The 26,042-nt window shown below is 42.9% G+C and overlaps 1 protein-coding gene across 5 annotated transcripts in view; it reads left to right on the plus strand.

The window, feature by feature from the left end:
• Nucleotides 1–26,042, plus strand: part of DOT1L (DOT1 like histone lysine methyltransferase) — a 94,739-nt gene that overhangs the window by 54,261 nt on the left and 14,436 nt on the right. For 4 of the 5 annotated variants that reach the window (XM_036399282.2, XM_054517345.1, XM_054517346.1 and 1 more), the window contains exons 13-25: nucleotides 1,083–1,166; nucleotides 3,292–3,526; nucleotides 4,412–4,525; nucleotides 9,190–9,281; nucleotides 12,423–12,524; nucleotides 13,080–13,217; nucleotides 14,079–14,204; nucleotides 15,652–16,133; nucleotides 17,474–17,597; nucleotides 19,183–19,329; nucleotides 20,546–20,672; nucleotides 21,988–22,577; nucleotides 25,643–25,848. In XM_036399282.2, coding sequence (XP_036255175.1) covers nucleotides 1,083–1,166; nucleotides 3,292–3,526; nucleotides 4,412–4,525; nucleotides 9,190–9,281; nucleotides 12,423–12,524; nucleotides 13,080–13,217; nucleotides 14,079–14,204; nucleotides 15,652–16,133; nucleotides 17,474–17,597; nucleotides 19,183–19,329; nucleotides 20,546–20,672; nucleotides 21,988–22,577; nucleotides 25,643–25,848 — 2,567 coding nt within the window. The remainder of the gene's footprint in view (nucleotides 1–1,082; nucleotides 1,167–3,291; nucleotides 3,527–4,411; nucleotides 4,526–9,189; nucleotides 9,282–12,422; nucleotides 12,525–13,079; nucleotides 13,218–14,078; nucleotides 14,205–15,651; nucleotides 16,134–17,473; nucleotides 17,598–19,182; nucleotides 19,330–20,545; nucleotides 20,673–21,987; nucleotides 22,578–25,642; nucleotides 25,849–26,042) is intronic. The other variant, XM_036399283.2, reaches the window with a different exon arrangement.

The following is a 26,042-nucleotide window of genomic DNA, read 5'->3' on the forward strand; positions in this document are numbered from 1 at the left end:
AAAAATAAAATCAGGGTACTTCTGGCCTTTGCTGCTTTTCACACTTAGACCTGCCACTGGTTTGGTTGATAATGTGTTTAAATCAAAGGAGTGTTGGAATTGCCAGAAATCTTAAGCAGATTTTAAACCTCTGGAAGGTGCAGGAAAGGCTTTGACTGCTCTCTTGGAAATTTCCTGTCCTAAAGAAGTTTTGTTTTGTCTGAGAGAAAAAGAGATTTTTCTCTGAACAGAGAAATTTCCTGTCAGCATGGGAGAAAATCAGCCTGAAAAGTTGTTGGGTTTTTTTTTGGCTTTTTTATTAGTCACCTCAATAAACTTGGCTGAAGTTGAATGAGATGATGATTAATGGCTTTGCCATTTCCAGTCATGGAAGATTTCTAAAGTGTCTCCACGAAATGTTGGGGATGTGGGAAGCTATTAAAGTGCACATTATCATCATCATCATCATCATCATCATCATCATCATTATTATTATTATTATTATTATTAGTTTATATATTTATTTATTTCTTATTATTGTTGTTTTTGTTATTATTGTTAGTGTTATTATTATTATTGCTATTATTATTTAATCATGATTATGTATATATGCTATATTTAATATATTTCACCATATTATTTACATATTATATATTAAGTAATAATAATAATAACACTCATTAATAATATTAACAATTTTAATATAATAATAATATAACATTAACAAAAATTTATTATTATTATTATTATTATTATTATTATTATTATTATTATTATTATTATTATTATTATTATTATTATTATTATTATTATTATTATTATTATTATTATTATTATTGATGATGATGATGATGATGAAACAAATTATTTAAAATGAAATCTGATACAGCAGTGTGGGGTTTGGAGGGGAGAATATGGGAAGAGGTTGAGATTTAATCCCCTCTGGAGGTGGAAGAGGATTTGTTCACACCTGAGTGTGTCCTGAGCCAAGGGGAATTTTGTTCCCTTTTCTTGTGGAAAATGAAGCTGAGAAAGAAGGTGATCTGTTTTACAAAGTGATAAAACATGAGCAGATGGTGAGATGTCCCCTCCCTTGTCCCCAGGAGGAACAAGAGGCAGCTAGACGTCGTCAACAAAGAGAAAACAAAAGTAACACAACGACTCCAACGAAGGTCCAAGAAAACAAGGTGAGCATCCTGCATTTGTGGGTGCTGAGTGCTTCCTGTGCCTGAGCTCCTGCTCTGAGTCAGGAGGAGCCTCTGTGGGAAGGTTTTACTCTGGAGCTGTTGCTGTGCCCAAAAATATGATGGAGTGAGTTAATAAAAGCTGCTCTTGGGAGTTGCACCACTAATTCTGGAAGGACAAAAAAAAAGGTGTTGCAAGATGAATAGTTGGTTGTCCACCCTCGCTTGCATCCAGCAGGAGTTTGCAGAGCTGTCCCTGAGTCACAGCCCACTGAATGGAGCTCAGAGTGTGCTGAGTCTTCTGCAGAGACTCATTTCCTTTCTTGGGTAATGCTGTGAGAAATGCACTGCCTGTTCATGGCCAAAAATATAAAGTGTTGATTGTGCTCTGAGATTTGAGTGAAATTCAGTTGAAGAATGTAGTCAGGGAAGGATGAATAATCAGCTTTTGTTAGACAGCAGGTACAGATTTAACAGAATCACAGAACAGTTTGGCTGGAAGGGACCTCAAAGCCCACCCAGTGCCACCCCTGCCATGGCAGGGACACCTCCCACTGTCCCAGGCTGCTCCCAGCCCTGTCCAGCCTGGCCTTGGGCACTGCCAGGGATGCAGGGGCAGCCCCAGCTGCTCTGGGCACCCTGTGCCAGGGCCTGCCCACCCTGCCAGGGAACAATTCCTGATTGCCAAGATCCCATCCAGCCCTGCCTGAAGTTCCCCTCCCTCAGCATTTTCTTTTCTTTAATGATTTCTTGGAATAGTTTTTTTCTGACATAGAGATGGGGCAACTGAGAGGTGCTTTAAAAACTTATTCTATTTTTAGTCTCATGTGAAGGGTGAGACAATACAGATGTTCTAATTGACACCATCACAATCAGAAGTTAACTTTTTCCTAATTTCAATACATTATAAGCATCTCTTGGCCAATCAGCTTTAGCCACACCATGCTGTAAATGCCTTAAAGCCAAACATCCAAAATTACCCCTCATTGGTCCCACTACAATGCATCTTTCATAGTTTAATTACTCAAAAGTATTTAGTCTTTTTTGTAAAGCTACCTTTTAAAACTTGTTTCTAGTTCCATTTCTCTCTGAACAATGTCTGTCCTATTCCATGGCATTTCTAAGTCAGTATTTCTTATGTCAAAATTTACATAGAGATACACACTATGTAAGCCTTTTGTCAAACTTTAAAATTGTCAAAATTTAACTGTCAGAAACTGTAACAAACTGTGAAAATTAAAAAATTTTCTACAAATCCATTTCCCACAATGAATGAGTCCAGAAGAGAATGAGCACAACCCCTTGGGAACAACTCTTATCCCAAGCAAGTTATTGAACTACAGTGCCTCAGTTTCCTTTCAGAAACATTATTTCTGATATGATATATAATATATATATATAAAAATATCAGAATATATTCCATTAATAAAAATGGAGCACCATTATTTCTGATATGATATATCCTTTATATATCATATCATAAATAGACTTCAATAATAATAATGAAACCCCATTGTTTCTGATATGATATATCACATACATATAATATCAGAAATAGATTTCATTGATAAAAATGAAACACCATTATTTCTGATATGATATATCATTTATATGTCATATCAGAAATAGATTTCAATAACAATAATGAAACACCATTTTTTCTGATATGTTATGTATATATCATATCAGAGATAGATTTCAATAATAAATATGATATATCATATATATTTATATATCATATCAGAAATAGACCTTATTAATAATAATGAAACACCATTTTTTCCGATATATCATATTTGCCTTAAAGCCAAACATCTAAAATTACCCCTCATTGGTCCCACTACAATGTATCTTTCATAGTTTAATTACTCAAAAGTATTTAGTCCTTTTTGTAAAGCTACCTTTTAAAACTTATTATATTATATATATATAATATCAGAAATGTATTTCATTGATAGAAATGAAACACCATTATATCTGATATTATATATATATATATATACACATATATATATATATATCAGAAATGTATTTCATTGATAGAAATGAAACACCATTATTAATGTTTGTTGATTAGGAATTCTGCACATGGAGGTAGAAATGACCAAATTTTTTCAAAATCTCTCAGGATTCTGGTGCTGAAGAAGAAAAGGCTGCAGCAAATTCTGTTAAAAAGCCATCTCCCTCCAAGGCCAGGAAGAAGAAGCTGAGTAAGAAGGGCAGGAAAATGGCAGGGAGGAAACGAGGGCGCCCCAAGAAAATGAACACGGCGAGCACTGAGCGCAAGACCAAGAAGAACCAAACTGCACTAGAAATTCTGCATGCTCAGACTGTCTCCCAGACATCTTCATCCTCTCCTCAGGGTGAGTGCAGGGGTGTGCAAGAGCCTGGAGCAGTCTCTGAAGCTCTGGATGTGCTGGTTTGTCCTTTGTTGCCAGGTTGAGTTGGATTTCGTGGCATAATTTCCCTGCTGTCACCAGAGCAGAGCTGCCCTTGAGGTGATGGTGGTGGGGTTGATGGTGATGGATGTGTTAATGGGGATGTGGGGGGATTAATGAATTGATGGTGATTAATGTGTTAATGGTGGTGGCATTCATGTTCTGATGGTTTGGGGGTGGGATTCATGGTGATTGATGGTGATTAATGCATTAATGGGGCTGGGGGTGGGATCTGTCTGTGGGTACTCAGCCAGGAGCTGGGGCTGTTGCCTTCTCTGAGCTGCTGCTCTTAGGATGGATCACAGAGACCCTTCCAAGCACTTTGGAACAATGTGTGGACATCTTTGGAGCTCTGTGGTGATGGACTAAGCTGCTGGATCTCATTACAAATCCCTGTCTGTGCTCCACCTGGCAATGCTGAACTTAGAATCACAGAATCCCACGATGGTTTGGGTTGGAAGAGACCTCAGAGCCCATCCAATGCCACCCCTGCCATGGCAGGGACACCTTCCACCATCCCAGGCTGCTCCCAGCCCTGTCCAAGCCAGCCTTGGGCACTGCCAGGGATGGTCCCTCCCAACCCAAACCAATTCCAGGATTCTGTTCCATATTTTCAGGATTCTGTGCCATATTTTCAGGATTCTGTGCCATATTTTCAGGATTCTGTTCCATATTTTCAGGATTCTGTTCCATATTTTCAGGATTCTGTGCCATGTTTTCAGGATTCTGTGCTATGTTTTCAGTGGCAAAGCTCTTGTCCTTGTCCCAAACACTGAGTGCTGACCTGAGGTTGTGTTTGTGTCTCTCCAGATGCCTACAAGTCACCTCATAGCCCATTTTTCCAACTACCTCCTAAAGTGCAACGGCATTCGTCCAACCAGCTCCTGGTGACACCCACCCCCCCTGCACTACAGAAGCTGCTAGGTAAGGCCTGCCCACCCCCCTTTGGGGTTTTTTTATGGGGCAGGAGGGGGATTCTCTCCTCCCCACCTTCCCCTGCCTGCCCCACATCTGTCAGAACCCAGGACATTGCTCTGGCTGCCCTGGAGGACTCGAGACCCTGGCAGGGAGCTCAGAGACCTTGGCACAGAGTCACAAACACCTGTGCCTTCCACTTTAGCCCATGGAAACAATTCCCAACGTTGTGTGAAGAGTTACAAGCCACAAGAGTTTAAACAGAATGATAGGTAATTTATTACCAAGTGAAAATGTAGAATTTTGGAGTTTTTAGAAAGGGGGTTAAAGAAGCAAGATAAAAGAATCTGGACATGTCCTGTCCTTCTTTCTCCTTCTTCTTCTTCTTGCCCTCCATCTTCTGCTGTGATGGTGGCACTTCTGGGTTGGTTTAGAGTAGAGACAGACTGTCTAACATAGGTGATAGGTATTGGAAATTTATTGTAAATAAAGTACACGTAGTTTGTAGTATAAAATGTTAACACCACCCCAAGGGCAGTGGCTGTGCCACAGCCCAACCTGCTGGACAGATCTCAGCAGGGCAGAGAAAGAATGGAAAAGTTTAAAAAAAAATAAACAGCCTTGAGAACCAGAACTGAAGAATCCCAACTTCTTTTTCGAGCATGAAGCTAAGAAAAAAGACTTTTGATACCTCAAGAACCATTCCAGCAACAACTCAGAACCTGAGGCACATCCTTGGGCAGCACCACAAGTCCCCCCTCCTGCTGAAGCTGGTGTTTCACTCTGCATTTATTCTCTGATATTGTTTCAGTTCTCCTTTGGCACAACAGGCAGTGAGCCAGGATTTAGTCAGAAATAGCTTTATTTGAAATAAAACCATGCTCTTAAACCTGGGGAACACCACTCTGTTGTGGTGTTGTGAGGGTTTTCAAGACAAGGTGAAAAATGAGAATTAATTTCAAGTTTTCAGAAAATTGATTAAAAAATATAATATAATATAATATAATATAATATAATATAATATAATATAATATAATATAATATAATATAATATAATATAATATAATATAATATAATATAATATAATATAATATAATATAATATAATATAATATAATATAATATAATATAATATAATATAATATAACATATCACATTACATCACATTATATCACATTATATCATTACATGATATCATACTACATTATATAAATTATATGTTAGACTATAATATAATGAAATATAATATAATGAAGTATAATATAATATAATATAACATTACATTATATTACATTATATTACATTACATTATATTATATTACATTACATTATATTACATTACATTATATTACATTATATTATGTTATATTATATTATGTTATGTTATATTATGTTATGTTATATTATGTTATGTTATATTATGTTATATTTATTACATTATATGATATCATATGTCATATGATATCATATAATAGCATCATCATCTCATTATATTATGTGATATTATATGATATTTTATGATATAATATATGTTATATTATGTTATATTATGTCATATAATAGTATATCATATATCATAGTATGTAATATAGTATATCATATTACATCATATGATATGACATTATAATATGCAAATGATATATTAAACTATGCTAAAGAAAGAGAAAGAAAATATCAGAAAGCTTGACAAGAGGAATAATAAAAACCTATGACAGACTCAGAGAGTCTGACACAGCTGGCTGTGATTAGCCATCAATTAAAAACTATTTACATGTTTGTATAAACAATTTCCAGGTTTTATTCTAGAGGAATCAAACATGGGGAAGCTGAAGCTGCTCAGGAGCAAAACCCTGGGAAAGGGATTTTTCATAAAATATCCTGGTGCCACCATTCCAATTCCTCTGCTGAGCTCAGGGCCCATAAACGAGGCCCTGTGTGAGAGGCTGAGCTCACAAAGGTGTGGTTGGAAAATGCAGGAGGAGATGAAAGAAAAACCTGGAGCCTTTTTTTGTTTGATCTTCTCCTCCTGTCCCCTCCCAGCTGTTCCTGGCTTTTGGCATTGCCAGGGGCCAGCCCAGGATGCCCTGGGGATGTGGCACAGGGGGACCAAGGGTCCAGAGATGTACTTACCTTGGGCTCTCCTGAGTTTGTGCCAGTCATGGCTGATTCCTGGTGGAAGAGAGAGAAAGAGGCATTTAAATGGATATTTTGTGGCAAAAAAAGTGATTTTGAGAGATATTTTGTGGCCAAAGGGTGATTTTTTTTTGGAAGGGTTATTTTGTGGCAAAAGAGTAATTTTGAGGGATATTTTGTTGCAAAAGGAGTGATATCTTTTTTTGAGGCATATTTTTTTGGGATATTTTGTGGCAAAAAGGTGATTTTGAGGGATGTTTTGTGGCCAAAGAGTGATTTTTTTTGAAGGGTTATGTTGTGAGAAAAGAGTGATTTTTGAGGGATATTTTGTGGCAAAAGAGTAGGTTTGATGAATATTATGTGGCAAAAGTGATTTTTTGAAGGGTTATTTCATGGCAAAAGAGTGATTTTTTTAGGGATATTTTTGTGGGATATTTTGTGGCAAAATAGTGATTTTTTTTTTTGAAGGGTTATTTTGTGGCAAAAGATATTTTTCAGAGATATTTTGTGTCAAAAGTGATTTTGAGGAGTATTTTGTGGCAAATAATAATAATTTTTGAGGCATATTTTGTGGCAAAAGAGTGACTTTGAGGGCTATTTTGGCCAAAGAGTGATTATGAGGGCTATTTTGTGGCCAAAGAGTGATTTTGAGGGATATTTTGTGGCAAAATTGGGAATTTTGAGGGATATTTTGGCAAAGGAATGATTTAGAGGTATATTTTGTGGCCAAAGATTAATTTTTGAGGGATATTTTGTGGCAAAAGTGATTTTTGCAGGATATTTTGTGGCAAAAGTGATTTTTGCAGGATATTTTGTGGCAAAGCAGTGATTTTGTGGAATGTTTTGAGGCAGGGTGGATGGGGTCATGGTTTCCATGGGACCTGATGGATCCAAGAGTTCCTTTTGTGCCAGGAGAGGCATTTTCAGCATGTTCCTAAATCCATTTTCAGCATGTTCCTAAATCCATTTTCAGCATGTTCCTAAATCCATTTTCAGCATGTTCCTAAATCCATCCTCAGTGGCTTTGTCTGACTTAGAGTCCAAATCAAAAACAAGGGAGAGACAAGTGAGGAGACAACTGGCCAGGGGGGAGATAGGGGTGGACAGAGGCATGGCATTTGCCCCCTGCTAAAATCCCTCATCTGATTTATTTTTATTTTATCTGTTTATTTTTATTTATTATTTTATTTCCATCTTCCATTTTCCATCCTCAATGGATTTCAACCCCAAATCAAAAGCAAGGGAGAGACAAGTGAGCAGAGGTGGCCAGGGGGGAACTGGGGACAAACAAGGGCGTGGCATTTACCTTGCTGAAATTCCTCATCTGATTTATTTCTTTTTTTCTATTTATTTTTATTTATTATTTTATTTCCATTTTTAATTGCTTTGTCTGACTTTGAGTCCATTTCAAAAGCAAGGGAGAGACAAATGAGAAGAGGTGGCCAGAGGGGAAATAGGGGCGGACAGGGGCATGGCATTTACCTTGCTGAAATTCCACATCTGATTTATTTTATCTATTTATTTTTATTTATTTTTTTATTTCCATATTTAATGGCTTGGTCTGATTTTAGTCCAAATCAAAAGCAAGGGAGAGACAAATGAGGAGAGGTGGCCAGGGAGGAAATAGGGGTGAACAGGGGCATGGAATTTATCCTGCTGAAATTCCACATCTGATTTATTTTTATCTACTTATTTTATTTCCATTTTTAATGGCTAAGCCTGACTTTGAGTCCAAATTGAAAGCAAGGGACAGACAAGTGAGGAGAGGTGGCCAGGGGGGAACTGGGGACAAACAGGGGACAGCATGGCATTTACCTTGCTGAAATTCCTCATCTGATTTATTTTATCTATTTATTTTTATTTATTATTTTATTTCCATATTTAATGGCTTGGTCTGATTTTAGTCCAAATCAAAAGCAAGGGAGAGACAAATGAGGAGAGGTGGCCAGGGGGGCACTGGGGACAAACAGGGGACAGCATGGCATTTACCTTGCTGAAATTCCTCATCTGATTTATTTCTTTTTTTTTCTATTTATTATTTTATTTCCATTTTTAATTGCTTATTCTGACTTTGAGTCCATTTCAAAAGCAAGGGAAAGCCAAATGAGAAGAGGTGGCCAGAGGGGAAATAGGGGCAAACAGGGGCATAGCATTTACCTTGCTGAAATTTCTCATCTGATTTATTTTATCTATTTATTTTTATTTATTATTTTATTTCCATATTTAATGGCTTGGTCTGATTTCAGTCCAAATCAAAAGCAAGGGAGAGACAAATGAGGAGAGGTGGCCAGGGGGGCACTGGGGACAAACAGGGGACAGCATGGCATTTACCTTGCTGAAATTCCTCATCTGATTTATTTCTTTTTTTTTTTTTTTTCTATTTATTATTTTATTTCCATTTTTAATTGCTTATTCTGACTTTGAGTCCATTTCAAAAGCAAGGGAAAGCCAAATGAGAAGAGGTGGCCAGAGGGGAAATAGGGGCGGACAGGGGCAGGGCATTTACCCCTGCTGAAATTTCTCATCTGATTTATTTTGCAGACTCATTTAAGATCCAGTACATGCAGTTCATGGCATACATGAAAACTCCTCAGTACAAAGCAAGCCTGCAACAGTTACTGGAGCAGGAAAAGGTGGGTCTCACTTGTTCACATTTCTAAACAAAATAACCAGACTCTGAAGTTCCTTGGATGTGGGGAAAGTGCTGGAGATGGGAATTGTGTGCATTTACACCAGTCCTGCTTAGGATGAACAACTGCCAGGGGATTTTTGTTGCTAAACTCATTTTTTTTGTGTTTAAATCACACAAAAATGGGAGAGCTGCACCTCCCCTGTTCCCTGACAGTGCTGACTTAGAATCAGAGGATCCTGTAAGGGTTTGGGTTGGGAGAGACCTCAGAGCCCACCCAGTGCCAGCCCTGCCATGGCAGGGACACCTCCCACTGTCCCAGGCTGCTCCCAGCCCTGTCCAGCCTGGCCTTGGGCACTGCCAGGGATGGTCTCTCCCAACCCAAACCAATTCCAGGGTTTTATGAACCACAGTCTATAGAATTCTGGATTAAAGAACCATTGCAGTTGGATTAAGAAACCCAAAGTGTCATCACTGCTTGTGGGGATTTAGCACAGCATCCTTGGCATTGATATCAGAATGGGTTGGATTGCACTGATGGGCAAAGTGTAAATGTCCCAAATCATGGACTGGGAAAGGTGGGAAGGCAAAGAGGGGCCTGGGGCTGTGCACTGGGGTGTTTGTCTGCCATGGAGCCACCAGCAGAAGGGGGAGATCTCCTGCCTGAACTCCTCCTTGTCTTGCTTTGTCTCAGTGATGAATGATTTGATTGCTTATCAATTAGCCCTGATGAGTCTGTTCTGCTGCTTCTGTGGAGGAGCTTTCCCCATAATGCTCAGAGTTAAGCTTGAACTTCCACTTAAAACCTTCCAAGACCTAAAGGGGCTCCAGGAGAGCTGGACAGGGCCTGGGGACAAGGCATGGAGGGACAGGAGCCAGGCAATGGCTCCCAGTGCCAGAGGGCAGGGCTGGATGGGATATTGGGAATCAGGAATTGTGGAATCCATCCCTGGAATGGGTTTCCAAGAGCAGCTGTGGCTGCCCCTGGATCCCTGGCAGTGCCCAAGGCCAGGCTGGACAGGGCTGGGAGCAGCCTGGGACAGTGGGAGGTGTCCCTGCCATGGTAAAGGTGGCACTGGGTGGGCTCTGAGGTCCCTCCCAACCCAAAGCAGTCTGGAATTCTGTCCAGGTCCAGCTTTTGGCATTCCCTGTGGAAGCTTTCCTTACTCTGTAGTCTTTGTGAGAGTGTCAGAAAAAAGCCACAGGGCTTTTGTATCGTGTTTTCCACATTGGGAACTCTCCAGAGGAGAGAAATTAACTTTTGCCACCCCGTTCCTTCCTGAGAAGTGGTTGGTGCTGCTCTGGTGTTCATGGAAACCTCTTTTTCTGTGGTTATTTCCATTTGCTTTCACAGTCAATCAGCACTTAGAACTTTCATCTTTTTCCTTAAGCAGCAGATTTTTCTGCTTGTTCTGCACTTGTCAGGAAAGTCAGCATGAAGTGCACTTGTCTCGTGCACAAATGAAATGATGGTGTGCAAGGGTTGTGCCCTGCACAGAGAATGAATCAGGGGTGTGGAAAAGTCATCACTTGGTGCTGCTGTCCAACAGCTGCTCCACACTTTTAAACGTTAAAATGAGGAATTCAGTATGAAAATATTTTTTTATGGAGTGTTACATGGCAAATTAAACCTGACAGAGGCAGAACTTGGCTGGGTGAGGGGCTGGTATGGTCTGTTCAGTAACTCCCTCTTACAGGAAGGTTTTCAAGTACAATAAAAATCCCTCTCTAACAATGATTTTGAAATCAGCTGCTGCTTCCCAGAGTGCCCTTAGATGGAGCTGTCAGCCCCTGCAGTGCCTGGGAAGGCTGAAGGAAATGCCTCATGTTGAAAACAAAACTGATTTTCCAGCATCCCCCAGAGCAGCCCCTTTAGCATTGCAGGGACTTTTCCCCAGCCAGGTCTGTGTGTTCCTGCACGTGGGGAATTTCCAGCACTGCTGCTTCCTTGCTTAGAATATCAGCCATGGAATTATTAAGCTTGGAAAGGATTAAGGTGCTTTTTGCCCCTGTTCCCCACTTTTCCTGGAGCAGTGGCTCAGTCTGTGCAATCCCTGCTTGGCCTCAGCAGCACAAGGTGGAGGGCAGGATAATCCCAAAGCTGCACTAATCCTGCACTTGGGGCTGGGTAAATGAGGCTCTTCAGCCTGGCCTGTCCTGCTCTTTGCTGTGCATGGCCATGGATTGAGGGAGCAGGGACCTGGTTAAGGAATGTTCAGGGCAGGGAATTGCTGTGAGTGGCTCAGGTGACCTGCTGAAATAATGGTGGAATAAGTATATAATATAAAAGTATATATATATAAAATATTATATTTTATATATATAATATTATATTCTATATATAATATATTATATATAATACTATATTATATATAATATTATATATAATATTATATATAATATTATATATAATATTATATATTATATAATATTATATTATATATTTATATATAATGAAATATTATATAATTATATATAAATATAAACATAAACATTAATTTTTATATAATTATATAGTTATATATAATATAATATATATATTTATATAATTTTATTTATATATATATATATATATGTATAATAATGGTGGCACAAGTAGGAAAACTGGCTTGGCTTATTTAGGACTTTGTTCCTGCCTCCCCCCCAGTGTATTTTCATTTACTGCATCTCTTCCATGAGTATTGCACAGGGAAACTCTGAGCTGGGGCTCTGGGGATTTAGAGCCAGTTCTCTGTTTGGGAACAGATTTCATGTAGATAATCTTTTCCAGTTCTATTTCTGCTCTGTGGGATGTGATTATTGCTGCTGCTTCATGATGCACTGGGAAGATAAAAATGAGTTTCTAAGACTGTCTTGATTATATTTTACCATACAGGATGAAAAACCTGCTTAAATTTAGTCAGAAATTTACTGCTTAAAAGCTCTTTACTACCTAAAACCTACCTAAATTTAGTCAGAAATTTACTACTTAAAGACTCTTTACAGCTGACTTAACCCCACCAGTATCACACCCAACAAACCCAGGTTCTCAGGAGGCTGGGGCAGGGCTGGATGAGCTCTCCTGCATCCAGGTTCTCTCCACAAATCTCCTTGAGATGGCCCATGCTGCAGCTGGTGCTCCAAGTGTGTTTTTTCCCTGTTCCAGGAGAAGAATGCTCAGCTGCTGGGGACAGCCCAGCAGTTGTTCACCCACTGCCAGGCCCAGAAGGAGGAAATCAAACGTCTGTTCCAGCAGAAGCTCGATGAGGTACCTCTGTGCTGGGGGAATGTGTCTGAATCAGCTGCTTGCAAACTTTTCTGGTCCAGCTAAGTGAGAGCAGAGCAGTCTCAGCTCTTCAGCCCCTGCTTTGCAGCAGATCAGGCTCAGAAAGGTGCAATGTGTGTCACTCTCTGGTGAAGTTTTGTGTTTGTTGTTGGAATTGTTGTGTGCCCGCTGCCCAAGGAAGGGGATAACTCACAGCCAGGTGGTGTTTGGTGGAGGATTCACCCTCTGCTGCTCAAACAAGACTCTGTGCTGCCAACCCAGCTCAGGAGCACAGGAGGGAAATGTGGGGGCTGTCCACAGACAGTTCTGCTGGCTGGCAAAGCCTAAATGCCAGTTTTACAGGTGAAGGGGTGGAACAGCAGCTCCAAGGTCCTTGAGTCCCTCCTTGTTATCCCCCAGCAGCCACAAAGTGCTTTGGGGAATGCTGGGAGTGGTCCTGAGAGCTGCAGATCTCCTCAGTGTCACTTGGGAATGGGACAGTCACCAGGAATGAGGGTGTCAGGGCCTCAGGGACTGATCTCACCCTTCACCTTTCAGCTGGGAGTTAAAGCTCTGACGTACAACGACCTGATCCAGGCTCAGAAGGAAATCTCTGCTCACAACCAGCAGCTGAAAGAACAGACAAAACAGCTGGAGAAGGACAACAGTGAACTCAGGAACCAGAGCTTGCAGCTGGTGGGTCCAGGGGATGCTGCCCTTGGGCTGAGGACAGGGCACAAGCTGGGGGTGAAACATCACCCAGCTGCTCAGGGATGAAGGGGGAAACCTGCAGGAGTCCTTTTTCACCTTTGATTGACTCCATAGCAGATCCTGAGGTGGCAGCTGGCTCAGCTGTGTCCCCAAACAGCTCTGGATGTCACTGGGTCTGGCTGGGCAGGGAGTTTGTGCAGGGCTTGCTCTGTGGTGCTCATCTTGGTAACTCAAACTTAGAGAATCATGGAACTGGTAATGTGGGAACAGACCTGTAAGATCTTGGGGTCCAACCATCAAGGAGCAGCACCATGGGCACCAAAACACCAGGTCCTCAAGTGTCACAGCCTCTTGTTGTTTGAGCACTGCCAGGGGTGGGTACTGCTCTGGCAACCTGTGCCAATGCCTGACCACCCTTCAGTGAGGAAATTTTACCCACCTAAACCTCCCCTGGCCCAGCCTGAGGCCGTTCCCTCTCCTCCTGTCCCTGTTCCCTGGAGCAGAGCCTGACCCCTGGGCTGTCCCCTCCTGTCAGGAGCTGTGCAGAGCCACAGGGTCCCCCTGAGCCTCCTTTGCTCCAGGCTGAGCCTCCTCAGGAGGTAGATGAGGGGAATATCTGGATGTGGAAGCACTGAGGGTGGGTGATAACACTGTTTTAGAAAGTGCCACACTCCCTAGCATGAAACTGGGAGCAGTTTTCAATGAGGTAAGGGGTTTTTGTGCATTCAGTGCAAAGTTCCTGCTTTAGCTGGGAGCCCAGGTGTGCAGGGTGAGAGCTCTGTTCTGAGCTCTTTGTCCCTGTCCCTGTTCTGATGTCTTTGTCCCTGTCCCTGTGTGTCCCTGCAGCTGAAGGCTCGCTGTGAAGAACTGAAGCTGGATTGGTCAACGCTGTCACTGGAGAACTTGCTGAAAGAGAAGCAGGCCTTGAAGAATCAGATTTCTGAGAAGCAGAAGCACTGTTTGGAACTGCAGGTAGAGAGCAAGAAACAAATGCAGAGTCACCAGCTTGGGGTAGCTCTTGGGCAATAGGCCAGTTATGGGTGTTACACTAAATATGGTGGGAAAGGATGAGCCAGGTGCTGCTTTTTTTATTTATTTTTTTTATTGCCCCAGAGATTGAGCTTTCTATTAGAGGATTTTAGTAAATACGCATGTGGATAACTTGTAAAAGCAGGAGGTACCATGACCTGATTCCTTGGTGATGCTGTGGAAGGAGGACTCATGGTTTATCATTACATAAAATTAAAAATCACAAGCTGATGATTTTCATATGTGCTCTGATGTCTCAACTCAGAAATCACAGAGTCCCAGACTGGTTTGGCTTGGAAGAGACCTTAAAGCTCATCTCATTCCACCCCTGCCATGTGCAGGGACACCTTCCACCATTCCAGGTTCCTCCAAGCCCATCCAACCTGGCCTTGGACACTTCCAGGGACAGGGTGGGAATCATTTCCCCAGAGTGACATTTCTCATAGTGACAAGAAATTGAACTCCTTTGTGTGAGATTGGCTCCAGAGCTATTCCAGCCTTTTGCTGGATGCCTTGGCATGGAGTGACTGTGCAGTACTGAGGTACCCCACAGTCTCTCTGTAAGCTGGAGATATTTTCCTTTTGGTTTTAAGATCTGAAGTGTTCTTTCTCAGGGTCTCTGAACCACTCCCTTCACTTGGGCCTTTTGGTCTTAAGCTCAGAGCAGAAATTTTCTCTCAAATTTCGAGTCCCTTGTTTTGCATTGTTCCCAGAAGCAGAGACACTTTTACTTAGAAGAATTTGGAAGCAAAACTCCATAATGTGGAGTTTTGATAAAATAATAGAATTTATATACTTAATAATAGAATTATTATTATTATTATTAATTATTATTAATAATATAATTACAAATGTATACACTTAATAATAGAATAATAGAATTTATATACTTAATAATAGAATTATTATTATTAATTATTATTAATATAATTACAAATGTATACACTTAATAATAGAATAATAGAATTTATACACTTAATAATAGAATTACTATTATTATTCATTATTATTATTAATAGAATTATTAATTTATTTACTTAATAATAAAATAATAGAATTTATACACTTAATAATAGAATTATTATTATTAATTATTATTAATAATATAATTACAAATGTATACACTTAATAATAGAATAATAGAATTTATACACTTAATAGAATTACTATTATTATTAATTATTATTAATAATAGAATTACAAATGTATACACTTAATAATAGAATAATAGAATTTATACACTTAATAATATAATTACTATTATTATTAATTATTATTAATAATATAATTACAAATGTATACACTTAATAATAGAATAATAGAATTTATACACTTAATAATAGAATTATTAAGTGTAGTCTTTAATTTTTGTTTTCCTCTTCATTTAAAGATCAGCATCGTGGAACTCGAGAAGAGTCAGCGGCAGCAGGAGCTGCTGCAGCTCAAGTCCTACACACCCTCAGAGGAGCCCCTGCCAGTGCAGCTGCACAGCAAAAGCCACCTGAGCCGTGACCCCGAGGTTGAGCAGGGCAGGTTCCAGCTGGAACTGGAGTGCTCCAAGTTCCCCATGCCCCACATCAATGGCATGAGCCCCGAGCTGTCCATGAACGGCCACGCCACCCCCTACGAGCTGCAGCACGCCTTCAGCCGGCCCTCGTCCAAGCAGAACACCCCCCAGTACCCCAACTCCCACCTGGACCAAGACATTGTGCCCTGCACCCCCAACCACAGCAGCAGGCAGAAGGCAGACAAGGTGACCAGCCTGGCCCTCCCTGATTACACCAGGTTCTCCCCTGCTAAAATCGCCCTGCGCCGACACTTGAATCAGGACCATGGAGTCAATGGAAAAGCCACAGCTAGTGAGATCCAGAGGTGAGAGAGAGGTGGGGAGGGAGGGTAGAGAGCAGAATAAATCACATGGATTCCATTTTCTTCATGGTGGAAAAAGCCTCTTATTTGTTGGGAAGGATGAAAGTTTGACAAGAAAGTCTCACAGATGCTTAGCAGAAAGATTTTTGAATGGAGAGTCCAGTGAAGGAATAGAAACAAAAGCGAGTTTTGATATAGAAGAAAAGAATTGCTGAGCCAGTCTTACTGGCTAACCAAGAAGGCAAAGGGTGTGTTAGTTAGAAGGGGTATTTATGGCTTAGAGCAAAGGATAAACCCAACTGAAACAAGAAGATGCTTTTACCAAGCAGAAAGAGAGCACAGGCAAACAAGTCAGCAAAGCTGCAAGTAGAAAAAAGGTCTCAGAATCTTCCACTGCAAGAAAACTGAAAAACAACTTCTAGCTGAAACTGTAATGTACTGACTTTAAATGATTGGAGGACAGTAACATGAATATGGTAATTATAGTAGTTATGATAGGCTACAGATAATAGTTAAGGTATAGATTGGTTCTACTGTATTAAGATGCTCAGCAAAGAAAAGTCTATAATGCATTGTAACCAATAGAAAAGTCTATAATGCATTGTAACCAAAACCAAAGGGTCTCCAGGCCTGCCTGCAGCTGGAGCTCACAGCTGTGGGCACAGCTCTGTCACCCACCACCCTGGACTGCTGTAACATCTTAGACACAATAAACTGCATTTTAGAGAGCTGCCTGGAGTCCCACATCTCTCATTTAGGCTCTTACACTTATTTATTCACATAATTCATTTTTATACAGTTTTATACAGGCCTCATGTGACTCCAGTTGGGTTAGTAGTTTTCTTGCCAATTATTATTAGTTAGTAACAAGTTGTTATCCTGTATTGGTCACTCAAACCCTGGTGTGTACACGCAGGGAAAGTTGTTTGTGAGAGATAGTTTTCTATCTAAAAGAGATAGTTTTTCTATCTAAAAGCAGTTTATACAGGTTCTGGTTGTTTGTCACCCAGGAATAGATTGTTATGTTAACAAAATGCTCACACCAGGATTGCTTTCACATGGGAACTTGCAAAGTGCTAGCTTTGCCACTGATTCCAGGAGAGCAGACCTTTCTTTATAATTTTTCTACCTTACTGCAACAGGTAGTGTTAGTAGCACTGGTAATTTAGTTTGGGAAAAAATATTTTTCAAACTGGAGATTTATCTGTTTTAAAAAGTTTTGTTTCATGAAAACAAGCAGTGAGAGCTAATGGGGTAAATAAGGTGGGACAGGAATTGAGTGTGGTACAGGAATTCCTTGTCACTGGCTTTTGCATCCTGACAATTGTACATCTCTCTTCCAGAGCTGAGCATGTCAAAGAGAATGGCCTTACATATCCAAGCCCTGGAATTGCAAATGGCATAAAGCTGAGTCCTCAGGAAACTCGGCCCTCCTCCCCCGCGGCCTTACCCAGTGCAGGAGAGAAGGTAAAGGATCTGCTGCTGTCTGGGCTGATCCTGGGGCAGCAAAGGGCAGCTGGAAAACAAAGGAATGGCCTGGGAAATGCAGGAATGGGCAGGCTGGAAAACACAGGAATGGCCTGGGAAATGCAGGAATGGGCAGGCTGGAAAATGCAGGAATGGCCTGGGAAATGCAGGAATGGGCAGGCTGGAAAATGCAGGAATGGGCTGGGAAATGCAGGAATGGGCAGGTTGGAAAATGCAGGAATGGCCTGGGAAATGCAGGAATGGGCAGGTTGGAAAATGCAGGAATGGCCTGGGAAATGCAGGAATGGGCAGGTTGGGAAATGCAGGAATGGCCTGGATAATGCAGGAATGGGCAGGCTGGAAATGCAGAAATGGCCTGGAAAATGCAGGGTTGGCCAGGCTGGGAAATGCAGGAATGGTCAGGCTGGAAAATGCAGGAATGGCCTGGATAATGCCGGAATGGGCAGGTTGGAAAATGCAGGAATGGCCTGGGAAATGCAGGAATGGCCTGGATAATGCAGGGTTGGCCAGGCTGGAAAATGCAGGGTTGGCCAGGCTGGAAAATGCAGGGTTGGCCAGGCTGGAAAATGCAGGAATGGCCTGGGAAATGCAGGGTTGGTCAGTCTAGAAAATGCAGGAATGGCCTGGATAATGCAGGAATGGCCTGGGAAATGCAGGAATGGGCAGGTTGGAAAATGCAGGAATGGGCTGGGAAATGCAGGAATGGCCAGGCTGGAAAATGCAGGAATGGCCTGGGAAATGCAGGAATGGCCTGGGAAATGCAGGAATGGGCAGGTTGGAAAATGCAGGAATGGGCTGGGAAATGCAGGAATGGCCAGGCTGGAAAATGCAGGAATGGCCAGGCTAGAAAATGCAGGAATGGCCTGGATAATGCAGGAATGCAGGAATGGCCAGGCTGGAAAATGCAGGAATGCTGCTTTCTGTGGCCAGCTTGGAATGGGAAATAATACAAAATACAGTGGGTGTGATGCAATAAATCTGAGCTGGTCAGAGGCAGAGAAAAATGTGCTTCTTTCTGAGCTCCAGTAATGCAGTGGGAACACTGTTTGATCTGGCACATGTCTGCTTGAACTGGGCAAGGAGGCTCTTTCATAGTTATAAAAATAAAGAGTAAAAAAGATGGTCCATGTAATTGGTGCAGCCATGGAGCATATTGGGGCACACAGAGCAGCAGGTGCCCTGCAGTAGCAGGTTGCCATGGAAATGCATCTGGCTGCTCCAGAGGGCCTCAAGATACAAAATCTGACATCTGAGTGCTTTTCACAGAGCTCTAACCCAAACACAGGGAAATGAGCTTGCCTAAGGATTCCTTTTCCTGGTGCTGGGGGCCAGCAGTGGCCTTAATTTACCCATTCAAATGGGTAAATTGCTGTGCTGTGGATGTTGCTGTCCCAGGAGCCCCAAGCTGCTCCCTGTCTGGTGTAGTCATCCCTTAAAAAATTCTTTAAAAAAAAAAAAAGGGATGGGGGAATGACACACGCATAGAAACAAGCAGATTATCATTACTTTACAAACCTTTTCAATATCCTGTGTGAGAACTTTGCTTTCTCTTTTGATTTTCCAGGTTTTGAGAGAGAGAAGCTCTGTGAGTAATGGAGAAACTATCACCAGCCTCCCTATCAGTATTCCTCTGAGCACAGTGCAGCCCAATAAACTCCCTGTTAGTATCCCTCTGGCCAGCGTAGTCCTACCTAGCCGTGTTGAGAAGGTGGTGAGTAAGGGATTGTCAACACTTTCCATCCCTAAATCAAATTAAAATCCCAGGGGGCAGGAATGGGGTGCTGTGCCCCAGGATCCTCCATGGGCTGCTCCTCAGGGGTGGCTGTTGGGGGATGATCCTCTTGGATGCTGTAGATTTTTCCTCTCCTTTCTCTGTGGGGTGGTGGAGGGAGGTTCAGCCAGGAAGGAGAGTAAAGTGAATGCCTCAGGGGAGCCTAGTCTGGAATGTGTGTCTGGGTGAAAAGCCTGAGGGTTTGTGGCAGTGGAAGAAGAGAAATGCATGTGTCAATTTGTTCTTGGCCCTGCTTTCTGCAGGAACTTTCTGGGGGAGAATTCTTCTGTCTCAGTCACCTCAAAGCTGCTGTGTGCAGGGTGAGCTTGAGCAGCCCCTTGGGGCTGGGATACCTCCCATGGGAGTGGCTGCTCTGTAGCAGAAAGCTGGGGCCATTTCTTTTTGAGATGTGACAAGTCCCTGCCTCTCTGAGAGGAGGAGCAGTTCAAAAAGGCCTGGTCCAGTTTCTCACAGCCTTTGTCACAGAAGTGCTGCAGCAGAGAGCTGAGAAGCATTTGCTGCTTTTGCTGAGAGCTCTGAGTTAGAATCCATCCATGGCTTGTCTTTCACTCCCATTTTGGGAATGCCAGAGCTGGTTCACAGAATTGAAGCCATTGCATTTTTCCAGCTGAAGACTTCTGGCTTTAGCAGAACCAGAGTCTGCTCAGCTCTGGGTGTCCTTAGGGCAGTGCCAGCCCTGGGTGGCACCTCCCTGTTTGTTCAGGCTGCCTTTTGACAGAGAATATCCCAGAGAACATGGCCTGATGCACTTCATGTTCCCTTTGGGGTTGTTTTGGGAGTTTTGTGAGCACAGGCTGGGGACAGGATACAACCATCAGTCTCCTCCCTGCTGCAGCAGTGGGTTGAGCCATTCCTGCTCCTGGCAGAGCTGTCCTGAGTCTGAATATCCTGGGATGAGGAGCCTCCCTGTCTGCATGGTGCCTGCTGTGTGTGAGATACCACTGCAGCATAATTAATCACTAATTTGGGGCCATAACGTGCTGATCCATGTTTTTCTCAAAACAAGCTGAATCTGGGGCACACAGGAAGCAGAGTCACTTCCCAGGCAGATGTACAGATGTACTAATGCATGTGAGTTTGGTTGAAGCTGGAGATTTCTGATGCTGTTTCCTGAAATGCCTTTTTCTCTCCCCAGAGAAGCACACCCAGCCCAGTTCACCAGAGCAGAGACTCATCAACACTTGAAAAGCAGATTGGTGCTAGTTCTCATAATGGCATAAGCAATGCTGCTGGAAACAAGCCTCTGGCTTTGGCTACCTCAGGTAACAGCCTCACCTGTGCTCAGCTGCTCCTGTCTTGGGGCAGCACCCAAATGCACCCAGCTGAGTTTTCCAAGCACTTCTGGCCAGGTGCTGCAGGCCCTGGAGTGCTGGATAACTGTGGGTGGGAGCAGAACTCCTGGAGGATGCTGTGATGTGCATCTAACATAAAGGGTTGGATTGATGTGCCTTTACTTGTAAATAAACAATTGCTTCTGTGAGTTCTGTGGGGATCCAGAGATTCCCACTGATTTATAGTGTGGCAAACCTGCAGAGTGTCTGCAGCTGTGTCCTGAGCTGGTGATCCAGCTCTAAAAGTTTTATTTTACAGGGTCTTTAAATAGCAGAATGAATTTTTGGGGCAGGTTATGCAGGTGTCTCGTGAGCAGCTGTAAAGGCACAACAACCTGGGTGGGAAAAGCTCAACTGGGAGAGGCTGGGGATCCCTTTAGGTGCAGACATTGCTTCTGACTCACTCATCTGTGGAAATCATGGTCTTTAGCTACCCTGGGAATGTTATGGGCCAGGAAAAGTAGGTTCTACAGCTGATCCCTCACCAAAGAGTGCTTTTGTTCTCAGTGGTTACCACCCCGAGGGGCTTGGGTTGTTTCAGTATCTGTTTTGCAAAGGGCTTGGCTGCATTTATCTATAAAGCAAATGAGGTATTTAAAAAAAACTTGTTGTAAACCATTACCATGTTGTTCCCTTCTGCCCTTTTCATTTAGAGAGCCCAGGCCATCCTAGAGCCCTAAACCCATTTCTGATACCCCTGACAAACACTGAATTCCCTTCCCAAGATTCCTCCCTTGTGGAATTTTTCTGCCACTATGTCTTTGAAGGTCCCCTGTCACTCCCTAAGTGCCAGCCTTTTGCTGAATTTGGAGGAGATTGGGCTGTGTGGATGGCAAAGTCCTTCTCTTTTTGGGGAAGGGAAGGACTGAGTCTGGCCATCCATCTCCTTGATGAAAGGAAGGAGTTGAGAGTAGAGGAGCCCTGATTTAAAGAGGGGTAATAGTTCAAACAAAGCTTAAACTCGAATTCCATGTAAAACTGGGAGGAGCACGTGTTCTGTGGGTGCCTCCATATACCAGGTGAATTTTCCTGAACTGGCAAGAGAGCAGTGGAAGTCCCTAACCCCCCGCTGGCACCTCAGCACCCAGAGAGCTACGTGGAAAAGCAGCCCTGTGTTTTCCATGTAATCCAGGGCCACTGGCTGTCATCCAGGCAGAGCTGGAATCCCTCCTGGCCCTCCCAGCCCTGTTCTCAGTGACCTCTCTTGCTCAGCCCCAGCAATGATCTATACTTTCCCTCTCAACAGGTTTTTCTTACTCTTCTGGCTCCGTGGCAGTCAATGGAAATCTTACAAACAGCCCAGCCCATCTTAACCATAGTGTTGATCAGGCAGCTCTGGACGACTCTGGGAGTCTCTTTAACTCTGTAGGGTCTCGGAGTTCCACTCCACAACATCCTTTGCTAATGATGAGGAACTCTGGGCAGAACTCCCCTGCTCAGCAGCACTCGAGCCCCCGCTTAGGTGGCCCGGCCCAGAGCCTGGCAGGGGGACTGCAGAGTGCAGAGGCTCAGAAGATCTTTGCCGAAGCAACAAAGGGGGACCCGCAGTGTGATGCAGCCTTTTCAGATCCCGAGAACGAGGCCAAGAGGAGAATCATCTTTACAATCTCTCCTAATACAGGACATGTAAAACAATCCCCTTGCAGCAAGCACAGCCCCGTGGCCGGCAGCTGCCAGGCCCACGGGCAGGACGGGAAGAAGCGGGGCCGGCGGAAGAGATCGAACCCGGGCAGTGCCAGCGGCAACGGCGCCGTCTCCCCGAAACGCAAAGCCCTGCCCTCGCTGGCCGGGCTCTTCACACAGCCCTCGGGGTCACCCCTCAACATCAACTCCATGGTAAGGCCACCAGCTGGGCTTTGGGAGAGCTCTGGGAGTGAGGAGTGCAGCCTGGGTGGTGGCTGTAACCTGTTCCTTGAAATGTGGGATATCCCTGAAAAATAGCTCAGCTACCTTAGAAGGCATAAAATCAACAGAATGGCTTCTGTGGTAGTGTTGGAAACAAAAAGTGTGGGTTTAGAGGGTGGTGGGTGTTGCCTGTTCCTTGAAATAGGGGTCTCCTTGAGCCAGGTCTCATCAGCTCTTGGAGATTTATTTCACACCCAAGATAGCTCAGCTGCCTTAGAAGGCATAAAATCAGCAGGATGGCTTCTGTGGCAGTGTTGGAAACAAAAAGTGTTTAGAGGGTGGTGGGTGTTACCTGTTCTCTGAAATATTGGATATCCCCTGAAATAGGGGTCTCCTCAAGCCAGGTCTCATAAGCTCTTGCAGATCTATATCACACCCAAGATAGCTCAGCTACCTTAGAAGGCATAAAATCAACAGGATTTGTGGTAGTGTTGGAAACAAAAAGTGTTGGTTTAGAGGGTGGTTGCTGTTCCCTGTTCCCTGAAATGTGGGTCTCCTCGAGTCTCATCAGCTCTTGGAGATCTATTTCAAACCCAAGATAGCTCAGCTACCTTAGAAGGCATAAAATCAGCAGGATTTGTGGTAGTGTTGGAAACAAGAAGTATTTAGAGGGTGGTGGCTGTTACCTGTTCCTTGAAATATGGGATATCCCTGAAAAATAGCTCAGCTACCTTAGAAGGTATAAAATCAGGAGAATGGCTTCTGTGGTAGTGTTGGAAACAAAAAGTGTTGGTTTAGAGGGTGGTTGCTGTTCCCTGTTCCCTGAAATAGGGGTCTCCTCGAGTCTCATCAGCCCTTGGAGATCTATTTCACACCCAAGATAGCTCAGCTACTTTAGAAGGCATAAAATCAGTAGGATGGCTTCTGTGGTAGGGTTGGAAACAAAAAGATTTGAATAAAAGGCAAAATAACAAACCTCTTTACAGAGAAGAACCGAGCCAGGTGCCAGAGGCCCTTTGCCTTTGGTAAAACACCTCACAAAAGCCATTGGTTTCTTTGTTCTCCTCTTTTTCTAAATTGCCCAAGCAGGACTTTTTGGCTCCTGTCCAATTGGCTATCCTTAAGTTTGAGGTGAAGTCCCCCAGGTCCTGTGAGGTGTCTTTTCACCTAATAGAGGAGAGAAACTTCTGGGCTTATTTCCTTTTTAAGGGGAGTTTGGTCACTCTGTCAACAGGGGGCACATTCCTATAGCTCCCCTGTGAGCATCTCCTGTGGCAAAGCTGTTTGGGTGAGCATTCAGGCAAGGCAGGCAAGTCCACACACACCACACTCAGCATGGCAAGCTCAGCAAAGAGAGGCAGAAGGGCCTTTTGTGTGGTGTGAAAAACACCTTCACTCTCCTGTGAAAGTTTCAGAAGTTTAATAAAGGAAGGGTTTTCAGCCTGTGAAAAACACCTTCACTCTCCTGTGAAAATTTCAGAAGTTTAATAAAGGAAGGGTTTTCAGCCTGTGAAAAACACCTTCACTCTCCTGTGAAAGTTTCAGAAGTTTAATCAAGGACAATGAGAGACAAGGCCCATGGAGCAAAGGTTATTACAGGGATATTGGGGGATCCCCCTTAAATACCTTTTTCCTTACATCAGCCTGTTGCATATTCATAGACCCTTATGAATATCCATAAACTAGTCTACATATTCCAGGAACTATTTTATGTGGTCCTTTCTTGGGTCTGCCTTTTTAGAGCATGCATGTTTCTTAGCTGTGGTTTTGGTTCCTTTTCTTTATCACGTCCAGTTTTTGGGCCTTGGTCCACACTTTGTTCAGACAGCAGATGCTGATGGTTGGCAGATCTGTACAGGTGTCCTTACCCTGTGTTCATTGGATGTTGTCCCATCCAAGCAGGCATTTTCACACCAGCACACTTACATCAGCTATTCCACTATTATGTCTAAGCTTAATTAATAACAGAAATAAAAACAATATCTTTATAACAAAGATAACATCACACATATAAAATTCATTTTACTTTAGCATCACACATATAAAATTCATTTTAATATTAGTGAAAAGCCAATATTATAATATGTATCTATAACATATGGTCAGTTCCAGCAAGGTTTATTTCAGCACACTGAAGGGGAACCAGAGACAAAAGACAAACCATGTTATGTGCACAAGGTTAAGTAGGAGAGGGCACAGGGGTGGCACAAAGGGCAGGGCAAAGGCTTTGGCTTTCAGGGAAGATGGGGATGGCCAGCAGGGGTACCACAACCAAGGAGAAACAGGGAAAGGAGAAACCAGGGGAAGTTGGATCAGTGTTGGGCAAGACTCCATGCTGAAGTGTTTTCTGTTCACCCAGGGGGTTAAACTCTATGGGAAGAGTATGGTAAGACTATGGTAAATCTCTGCAAGGCAAGGCTCTGGGGATTTCCCTGAGGGGGAAAGAATCAGAGGATTCCACAAGGGATAAGCTCCAGGCTGGAGCTGGAATTGCCATGAAGGCTCTTTGCAGCAATTCCTGCCTCTCATTTTCACTAAGTTGGTGAACAGTTTGTGTATAAGCAGAATGTCTTCAAAGAGCTCTTTGCTGTCAGAGCATTAAAAAATAAAAATAATCTCTTCCCTCATGACAAAGAGCTTGTTTCTGCAGTGAAGTTGAGTTTTGAGGCTGTAGATTCAATATTTTGAAAATAGTTTAAGCTAAGATTGACTAAACAGCAGAGGAGTGCCAGAAGCATATGGCATTCTTGCTAATGAAGCCAGCTAGAGAGTTGTGTGCATGTGATCCTGCAGTGTAGTTTGAGAAGAAAAGGTTTATTCCAGGTCGTCATTTCTGATGTCAAACATGAAATCAAAGAATGAAAATTAGCTATTTTTCCAAGTTTGTTTAAGCTCTCACCCCAGGTTCTAATGCAGGAGGTGGAAGACAGCAGCAGCAGTGCTAAACCAGCAGCTGTTGGATGTCCCAGAGCAAGTTAAACCTGCATTCAAATCTTTATAAGATGCCTTTCCAAGCATACTCTCATGTGTAACTGCTTTCTTTCCTTTTCACCCAGGTCAATAACATTAACCAGCCCTTAGAAATAACAGCCATTTCCTCTCCTGAAAACTCCCTGAAGAACTCTCCTGTTCCTTACCAGGACAATGACCAGCCCCCAGTGCTGAAAAAAGAGAAGCCCCTCGTTCAGAGCAACGGTGTCCATTACTCCCCCCTGACATCGGATGACGAGCAGGGCTCTGAGGATGAGCACAATAGCAGCAGGTGAATGCACAGGCACAGTTTCAGGATAGGGTTTCTTTCAGGGCTGATAACACTGCTCTCAGCAGGAGGGGTGTGTTTAAAGCCTCTTTGTTCTCCTTGCTTGAAGGCCCAACCCATTATCCCAAACCTCTGATGTGGCTGAAGCTGTGAACAGGGAAGGTATTCAGGCAGTAGAATGTGGGAAGCTGCTGTTG

This window comes from Molothrus ater, chromosome 26 (assembly GCF_012460135.2).
Source record: "Molothrus ater isolate BHLD 08-10-18 breed brown headed cowbird chromosome 26, BPBGC_Mater_1.1, whole genome shotgun sequence".
In the NCBI taxonomy this organism is placed as follows: Eukaryota; Metazoa; Chordata; class Aves; order Passeriformes; family Icteridae; genus Molothrus; species Molothrus ater.